At 36.4% G+C, this 10,304-nt stretch overlaps 1 protein-coding gene across 1 annotated transcript in view; it reads left to right on the top strand.

The window, feature by feature from the left end:
- The window catches only part of LOC143026327 (uncharacterized), a 22,661-nt gene extending 17,054 nt beyond the window's left edge, over positions 1 to 5,607 (top strand). The window contains exons 2-3 of the mRNA XM_076186525.1: positions 1,307 to 1,431; positions 3,462 to 5,607. Coding sequence (XP_076042640.1) covers positions 3,494 to 4,663 — 1,170 coding nt within the window. The 5' untranslated portion in view covers positions 1,307 to 1,431; positions 3,462 to 3,493 and the 3' untranslated portion in view covers positions 4,664 to 5,607. The remainder of the gene's footprint in view (positions 1 to 1,306; positions 1,432 to 3,461) is intronic.
- The last annotated feature ends 4,697 nt before the right edge of the window (positions 5,608 to 10,304 follow it).

Here is a 10,304-nt window from a genome sequence, read left to right as displayed (position 1 = left end):
GGAATGGGTGGGAGTGGATTTTATGCCTTTGTTTTTGGCTACCTCCCTTGTAATGAAGAAAAAGCAATTGGTATATTCATGTATGTATGTATGTATGTATATATGTATGTATTTATGTATGTATGCATATATGTATGTATTTGTATATGTATGTAGGTAGGTAGGTAGGTATGTACGTATATATGTATGCAAATATGTATATATGTATATATGTATTTGTGTATGTATGTATGTACGTATGTATGTATGTATGCATGTATGTATATTGTTATCGGGACATTGTACAACTTCAACAGCATCCAAGGTTGAATTTGTATGAGTGGACTGGGAAAAGAACGACAGCTTTTTGGGTGGCAACAACCCTCGATGAAGGGTTCTCCCACAGAATCCAGAGTCGAGGCAAATTGATCGAGCCTGACGACAGTTGTTTGGAGTGGGAAGGGTGACTGCATGGGAGCTTGCCCGACAAGACCGTGAGGACTGGCCCCGGCGTGTGAATGAAATGATGATGATGATGATGATGATAATAATTATTATTATTATTATTATTATCATCATTATTAATAAGAATAATTTTTATTTGGCATTGAATCAATGTTCATGAAGTGCAGATAATGAAAAGAACAGATAGTTCGAAACAACAATTACAAAAATTTCGAGGACAACACAAAAAAACATGTAAGCTTATTTCCATTGTGGCCCTAAAAAAAATTTACGTATATTATTCATTACTAAAGGGATATGATGAACGATATCAGTGAAGCTGATAAGCTCATATGTACTATTATACATTAATCTATTCATTATATATAATTATATTATATAGCTATATTTTACCCTAACCCAGCATGTTTGCTTCAGTGACTAGTTACTATGAGCACACTTTCCCTTCCTTATCGCTGCCAGGAGAGTCTCTTCAGCTGTGGGAAGACCCCTTAGGCTCATTTCACACGTAGCGACTTCTTGCCGTGCGCCGTCCACGCCACGACGTCGTGTTCTCAAATAACCATGGGTGTCAACGGACACTTTCATACGTGGTCGTGACGTGTGCAGGCGTTCGTAGACACCCATGGTTATTTGAGAGCACGGCGTCGTGCCGTGGACGGCGCACGGCGAAAAAAACTATACGGATGAAAGGAACCTCAGATACAGTAAAAGGGTTAGTCTTATGACAGCAAACCCTTTCACTGTTCCTGAAAACTTATATATTCCTCCTGGCTGCCACCAGGGCCGAGGGGAAACTCCCTGCACAGTAAGAAGGTTCACGTTTTATCAAACACCATTCTTACTATGTCTCCATCATCAGGTTACACAACTGAATCGACTCAGGGGCATCCAACCAGGCAACCACTCAGGGAGATCGAAGCGACCAGATTTCCTGACCTAGTGGGCGACCTCTCCGTCTGTCTGTCGAACATCCGGTTAATTAAGGTTTGTCTGCATGGTAATTTGTAGTCTCTCTTTGCAAATGTAACAATGTGTAGCGTGTCCAACACGGTGGCAAAGACGGCACACTCACAAGATATTTTGTAAGCACGTGCATACTCACATGTACATAAATACTTACACACACACACACACACACACACATACACACTAACGTGCATGCAAGCACACACTAAGTCCACAGCAAATCTTGAGATGTGACGTGCAGTAGCTAATTCCAGAAATGTAATTACGGGTGGTGATTTTTTGAAGCTGTTCTTCTAGGTTCAAATCCCACTACTTTTTTTTTGTAAAACACCTACATAAACACACGCGCGCACTCAGATTGGATAAGCAAAGAATGTAGAGAACAATTGGCGATAAGATTCATTAACTAATTGTATATTCATTAGAAGAACGAAGAGTGACGAGGGATTGGAAAAGGGCTAATACGGTTCCAAATTATAAGAGGAAGTAAGAGGAACCCATTAATTGGAAACCAGTGTTCCTGACTAGTATTATAGCTAATATGCATGTGAAAACTGCAAAATGCAAACAAAATATTTGATGGAGAGGAAGATCGCGACAGACAATCAATTTGGATTCAGAAAAGGAAGGTCATGCGTCTCAAGCTTGATTTTTTACGCAGGTGGTTGATGTGCTACAATCGAAGGATGGGGGGTTGGACTGTATATATGTGGGTCTGGAGAAAGCTTTTGTTGAGGTTTCTTGCACTGATTCATGTGGAACCTAGAACTTATAGGACTTAAAGAGAGTCTGCTAGAATGAGTGAGCGACTTCTTAAAGGACAGATTTATGAGGAAAGTGGCGAAAAACGGTATGTCGGAATTATAATGTCTGTCAGTTTTTCTTATAAGAAAGGATATATCTAACGTTATTTATTGGTATTAGCTTCATCTTCGGATGAATTATTCCATTCTGGAAATATCCCATAGTTTCTTCCTAGTTTCAACTTGGATATAATTTGTACCTTTTTCAGCACAAGGAAAGATTTAAACAAATATATCCCATGGTCTCTTAACGATGTAAACAACAGTTATTTCTCGTACTGTAAACGTAAACGCTTGTATTTATATGGTCAACTAAACCCTCACTAGTTGCTAATTTCCTGTACTAAGATAAGAGGGAGGGTGGAGGGGTGTGGAGTGTATTCAGGGATGGAATGGGTGGGAATGATTTTATGCCTTTTCCTTTTTGGCTACCTCCCTTGTAAGGGGGAAAAAGCCTTGGTATATGTATGTATGTATGTATGTACGATACATTTTGCACATCACACGATAGCTTAAAAAAAATCTTAGGAGCACGTCGTCGTCTTGTCGGTACCATGTCTCCACAGTGTGTGCGCGCACGTGTGTATGTGTGTATCTATCTACTAAGTATTTCAGCGGCTTTGACCCATCGTTTTTCGCTCATATTTCCGAAATAACCATTCACATCAGTATGATATATTAGCACAGCCTAATTCACACCCTGCCCTAATTTTTTACGTTATAGTGCATTCACAAGTGTATTTAATTACGGCGTTTACTCTTGATATTAAGTGTGTCGTAGCCGACATCCGTGAAGTAAATCGAACAGGTGAAGTCGTGACGTCATCACAAACTACCTCGTGTATCCCAACTTCACTTGTTTGATTTACTTCACGGGTGTCGGCTACGACACACTTAATATCAAGAGTAAACACCGTAATTAAATACACTTGTGAATGCACTATAACGTCAAAAATTAGGGCAGGGTGTGAATTAGGCTGTGCTAATATACCATGCTGATGTGAATGATTATTTCGGAAATATGAGCCAAAAACGATGGGTCAAAGCCGCTGAAATACTTAGTAATTGTATTTACTTAACTGTAGTATACAGAAAAGGGGCAATATTCGCGGGGTCCCGTCTCTTATTCTCCAGTTATCATATCTAGCGCGTATGTGTCCCTCAAAATTTCCTTTAAATCATTATTTCCAGATGTTTAGTCCATATAAACTAGAATTTTTTAAATTGATGCTTGTTTCTTTTCAGATTCGAATTCCTTCTAGAGATCAGAGCTAAGGATGGGGTCGAAAGAATTCCTACAGCCGAGACCAATTAACGGCCTTGAGGACCTAAATAAGACTTGGCTGGAGGAATGTCTGTCCTCTTATCACAAGACTAAGGTCGTGGTCAGGACATGGCACGGGAAGACTCCAGAGGTGCGCGAAGGATACTTAAGTGAACTGGCATATGTTGACGTTGACTACACCGTAGGTGAAGACGACGAAGTCAATAACGGTTTGGTCTTCAAGTTCCTTCCCCAAGCGGAGACCATGTTAGGTATAGTAAAGAGTAGCTCCCTCTCCGAACGGGAGATCATGTTCTACAAATACGCTTTCAGTGAAGGGATGAGAAAGATCTTCCAGGAGATACAGATCGAATTCCCCGTTCCTGAGGTTCTTTATTCGCAAATTACTTCGAGTGCCATGACTCTTGTGATGAGAAATCTTCGCCGAGAGGGATTCGAATGTATCAATCCGAAGGAAGGTCTGGGTCTTTTAGAACTGAGGGAGTCTATGAAATGCGTAGCCGTAATACATGCATGCGGTGCCATATATGAAAGGAGGGAAGGTAGCGAGTCAATGGAGAAGTTGCTAAACGACCCTCCCCTCAACCTAGACTTCTATGTGAGTTTCATAAAGAAGGGTTTCATACACTTATCAAAGCTCTACGAAGGCTCACGACGCGCAGAACTGTTCCTGCAGTGGTCTGAAAAGGGTGAATATTTATTGGAACTTCCCAAGAAGAACACGATCATGAGAACGTGTGTCAGTGGTGACTACTGGGCGAACAACGTCATGTACAACATGTCTGCCGGGACCGCGAAGATCCTCGACTGGCAGCTCAGTCACTTCGGGAACCCCGTCCAAGACATCGTCATCATGCTCATCGTGAGCGCCAATCCTTCTGTCCTAGAAGACCACATGTATGAGATATTAGGCGTTTATTGGGACTCTTACGTCTCCACACTTCGGAAGGCCGGGGTCACCAACGAAGTCACGTTTTCGGAGCTTCTGGAAAACGTCCAGAGGCTATGGATGTATGGGCTGTCGATACTGGCAGCCAGTCTCGAGTTCTTCATCGCGAACGAAGCCATCACGGAAGAACATATATTAGCTATTGTTGATTTTGTAGAGGGTACAGGTGTGCTTGACATACCGCAGGATGAAAATAATGTCGAAAGTCAATAGAGTAGCTTTCTATCCACATGCAGAACCAAACATAAAACTTGTGTATTCCATATATATATATATTCAAAAATCATACAACCTTCTTTTATGAAGACTAGTCTTCATCTAAACATACTGATCCACAATAAAATACTTTTCCTTTCTCCTTTCCTTTCTACCTTTATACAAGAACACGTAAACTAATCCATCAGTGATGGTTGAATTTTGACACCCTATTTAGAGAAATAAATCCCTCTAAACAGGAAACCTAGCTCAGTTATTTCTATTCTAATGCTATATAAACTCATTCGCTTCGTTTGAAGAGCGACTGTAAAAGGGTACATAAAAGGTATACATACATAGTCACATACCTATATACATATATATACGTGAATCTGGGGAGCAGGGTTTCTTGAATACAAACACAGCATACACATCAGTGATGATATTTTCCCTAAGACTTTCTGTCTTCCTATTCAACATTCTTTCCCTGTGGGGAAGAAAAAATACAGCATTACCAAAAGAATTCATATTGAAATATATCTAGATAGAAATACATAATATTTACAGTATTTCACCTGTAACCTCAGGCATCATCAGATAAAGTATAAATCTTTGATAGAATTACAGCCATGTACATAATATATATATATATATATATATATATATATATATATATATATGTGTGTGTGTGTGTGTGTGTGTGTGTGTGTGTGTGTGTGTGTGTGTGTGTGTGTGTGTGTGTGTGGAAAATCACAAAAGAAAATAAACTATGGAACGAGCGCTTTCGTCTATTCAGACATCTTCAGCGTGAAGATGCCTGAAGATATCTGAATAGAAAATGTCTGAATAGACGAAAGCGCTCGTTCCATAGTTTATTATTATTCTTTGTGGTTTTCCGCATATTTCCAATCACAAGTCTATGTGACATATCCTGTATATATATTACAAACATATATATATATATATATATAGTATATATATATATATATATATATATATATATATATATGTGTGTGTATATATATATATATATATATATATATATATATATATATATATATAGTATATATATATATATATATAGTGTGTGTGTATGTGTGTGTGTATGTGTGTGTGTAAATAGAGAGGATGAAATGAACGATATCTGGTATAATAGCCAGAGCTTCTAACTTTGGGGACATTATCGCACCAAAGAGTTATAGATTATATAACAGTTGTTAAGAGAGTAAAAGTTAAAAAGTTGTCTGTAGTTTCTCTACTAGTTTCCATCAATAAAAGAATGATGCGAGACTCTGGTCTGTAGAGGTGCCACGATAGTCTCTAAAATGTTGACTGATATATATATATATATATATATATATATATATATATATATATATATATATAGTGTGTGTGTGTGTGTGTGAATAGAGAGGATGAAATAAACGATATCTGGTATAATAGCCAGAGCTTCTAACTTTGGAGACATTATCGCACCAAAGAGTTATAGATGATATAACAGTTGTTAAAAGAGTAAAAGTTAAAAAGTTGTCTGTAGTTTCTCTACTAGTTTCCATCAATAAAAGAATGATGCGAGACTCTGGTCTGTAGAGGTGCCACGATAGTCTCTAAAATGTTGACTGCATATATATATATATATATATATATATATATATATATATATATATATATATATATATATATATATATATTGTATTCTGTCCCATACAAGGGATGAAATGAATACAGGGCAATATTAGACATATGGAAATACTCTTTGCAGATTATTCTTATATCATTATTATTATTGTTATTATTGTTATTATTATTATTATTTCGAGGGGAGGGCACTATAGAGAAACCGTGAACATTTGAAAATGACACTAAAAATTATAAAAGTATGGTGATAAGACTGTGAAGAAGAGGAAGGACGCCACGAAAATACAATTCGACGTCGATAAAACAGCGGATGGAGGAAATGGCAGCAGGAACATGAAAATAGTTGTATGGAATTAGAAAAGTTATCAAAAGAGTCTCATAGCCTCGCATACTGGTTAAACAACAGGAAATTTATTTGTCAGAAGTGTAAAGATTTCTAACGCCGTACGTCGAAGTAGTGATTTTTATATTCATTTTACATGTGTATAATGTTTTGTGTTTACACTTCTTATCGTCCGCTTTTCTAGCTTTATATACAGTAATAATCGCCGATGTTTCTGAGGCGTCATTGGTTGAGGCCGTGAGTCTGTAACAAAACATTTGACATTGAAAGATTGATAAGGAAATACAGAATGCAAAATTTCTTCAAGATATCTTCATTTATTCTGTTCAGAGAAATAAATGTTATGTTAAGTGTCGACATGTTCTTTGAAATGAAATCGTAGATATTTTAGGTTTGAATAATCTGCACATTTAATAAATCTGTCATAGATTCATCCAGTCGTGCATGTTACAAGCGACACTGCACATTACCACGTACTCAAAGGGACTGTTTTTAAGATTTGAGGGATCCAATGAAATATATATATATATATATATATATATATATATATATATATATATATATATATATATATATATATATATATATATATTAGAAATACATTTTCGAATGGTTGCTTTCATTCATTCTTGTGATAAAACAATATTAATGTTGATGTCTCAGATAACTACAACAATAAATGTATGAAGATTTTTTCTTTCCATGTTATTTTCAAAATCACCTTGAAAGTTAGATAACGATGACTAACATAATAACACGAAGATATTCTGGAATCTAATGCAGGCTACGTAGAATATGCATGGTCTGTTCTTGTTTCCTTTAAAAAAAAAATTCCTTGTACTGTAGTAAGAATGTCTTTTCTTCAATATCTTAAACGTCCTTCATCCTGAACATAATAATATAGAACAATCACAAATGCACAATCTAAAATATTTCCAGTAAAATCCCTGCATACACTACATCTGAGAAAGAAAACTGTCGTAAGCTAAAGTACATGAAAAAGACATTATGTTCCTTGGATTTTTTCTTTGCAAAACTTATTTAAAATTCATCATCTATCATCTTCAATTATAACTTCATTCGTAGATGTATTAGATGATACTAAATAAAGGATACGATCACAAAATATTTACAAAATGTTTCAGTACTGACAAAAAAAGAAAAACAAAAAGTATGAGAAAAGCAAGAATGTATTTTGGGTAAAATTTTACTTTCGACCTTTGTTTGAATATAGCAATACAAAATTAAATAGTAATTTTGTAAATTAAAATGTATCAACGTAATATGCAATTTTGTGTGCGGAAATGAAAATAAAAATACATTGCTACAACAGATTTAAGTAACGAAGTCGTGTACGACAAATGGTACGCCATGTTTGTTGTGGTAGATGCCGACGTCGGAGAAATGAAAGGACGATAAATTTGTCTAAAACTAAACTAACCTAACCTAACCTGTGTTTAATAAATCATTACCTGCAAATTAGATATCATCCGGCTGGTCCTCGTCGTCGTCGTCGTGAGAGACGTTGGCGGGCTTTTCAACCACTCTCTCAGCTTTTGTATGGCTATATTCCTCCAATGGTCGAAAGTAAAAATTTTACCGGTTAGGTTAGGTTAGGTTAGGTTAGGTTAGTTTAGGTTAGTTTACTTTACTTTAGTTTAGACAAATTTATCGTTCTTTCATTTCTCCGACGTCGGAATCTACCATAACAAACATGGCGTACCATTCGTAGTACACAACTTCGTTACTTAGGAAATCTGTTTTAGCAACTTTTTTTATTTTCATTTCCGCACACAAAATTGCATATTACGTTCATACATTTTAATTTACAAAATTACTATTTAATTTTGTATTGCTATATTCCAACAAAGGTCGAAAGTAAAATTTTACCGTATTTTGAATAGAGAACAATCATGTTACTAATTAATCTATTTCAGGTGTTTTAATCGTAAGTCGAATGGGACAATATTGTATTTTAATGCTCTATTATTTGGTTATGATATGCAGGGACCGGTCACTGCATACATAAACCTACAGGATACCAGCACCAGTAGGTTATGCTTATATTCTGAGCAAGCGAGATATGTTTGCATCACCCAAGCCTTCTCACACTCGGAAAATTTTGACCAAAGTCTAAAAATACCTACTGCCCATGGCATCATCTAACCATGTATTTCGTAACTGCTGGTCGAGGTAATAATCCTTAAGTGTCAAGGAAGAGAAGAATTTGGCGTTGTTATCACCGAAGTTCTTCGTGGGATTTGGGGTGAATGTCCGCCACTGTCCTTGTGCAAATATACAGTATATTGTATATATTACTGTACATCGAAGTTTGATTATCCTTATTGATTATCCTGACTTGTAGACCAACACAGGCAAGGCGACTATGCTGCCTGATGTGGTCAAAGTGATGGTAGCTGAAGCAAATATGTGAGGATTTTTTGTGTTTGGAATCGTAGATACTTATCACAGACATAGAACTTTGGGAGTGGGTGAGAATTACTCTCAATTTTCGATATCGACTCTTGTTATACTGTTAATTGTTCTCTTGCGGTTATAGATTAATCTTACCTTTTGTTTGGTAAATTCTTCAGTTCTGATTCTGCGGCGTTGGTCACACACAGGCAGCTGCAAACTCTTCAGCTAGCGGTGGTTCGAAGGTTTGAAATCAGGGTTTCTTGAACCCTGATGAACTTCATCTTATTTTGATAAATATTAAGTTATAATAGTTAACATTTGGACATAACTCTTTGTGTTAAATCCCTAAACACTATCAGGTTACTAATTACGTTGATGTTTAACTACATGATACAGAGGAGTTCGTTGACACGGGAAGACTTTGTCGACCTTCTAACAAATACTCTAGTAAATGGAGTCATTTCAGAGCACTGGGGAGCAAGGATGTCCTTCGTCGACCTCACGAAAGGTGTACTGATATATCAATTCGTATGTCGGGGTAAAAGGAGGAAAATACAGACGCTGGTCGAAGTAGAATGTCTGTATATGCTAATAAGTAACGCTGGTAACTCGTGTTAAATTATGTTTTCTTTCTCTGTGGTCACTCATTGACCACAAGGAAAAGAAAACAATGCAGAGCTTTTGTATATATACATAAAGTACAAAAGTACATATAAGCAAGACGTATGTATGTATACATATATGAATATAGGTATGTATATATATATATATATATGCTAATAAGAACACGGGTACGTGTGTTCACTTATGCAAAGTAGACCACTTGGAAAAAGAAACTAACGAAGCAGAGCGCTTTCGTATATTACATCTTCAGTGCACTGAAGTTGTAATATACGAAAGCGCTCTGCTTCGTTAGTTTCTTTTTCCAAGTGGTCTACTTTGCATATATATATATATATATATATATATATATATATATATATATATATATATATATATATATATATATATATAATATATTCACACACACTGAATGGTCCCCAGTGCAGATCTTAAGTGAATAACACTTGCCCACGCGCACACACTACCATTGCACCATCATAGCAGGGGTGGGTTGAGCACAAAATTCGTGTATATGTATGTGGCTCGAACATACAAATATAAGAAATTGTACTCAACTTATATCTCTCTTGATGGCGCAGTGGTTAGTCACTGTTACTGATACATCTGTAGCTGAGGTTCGAGCCCTTGGCTTCGCTT

This window comes from Oratosquilla oratoria, chromosome 6 (assembly GCF_046742065.1).
Source record: "Oratosquilla oratoria isolate Oo_2021 chromosome 6, ASM4674206v1, whole genome shotgun sequence".
Taxonomy (NCBI): domain Eukaryota; kingdom Metazoa; phylum Arthropoda; class Malacostraca; order Stomatopoda; family Squillidae; genus Oratosquilla; species Oratosquilla oratoria.
This window is presented reverse-complemented; position numbering and strand designations above follow the sequence as displayed.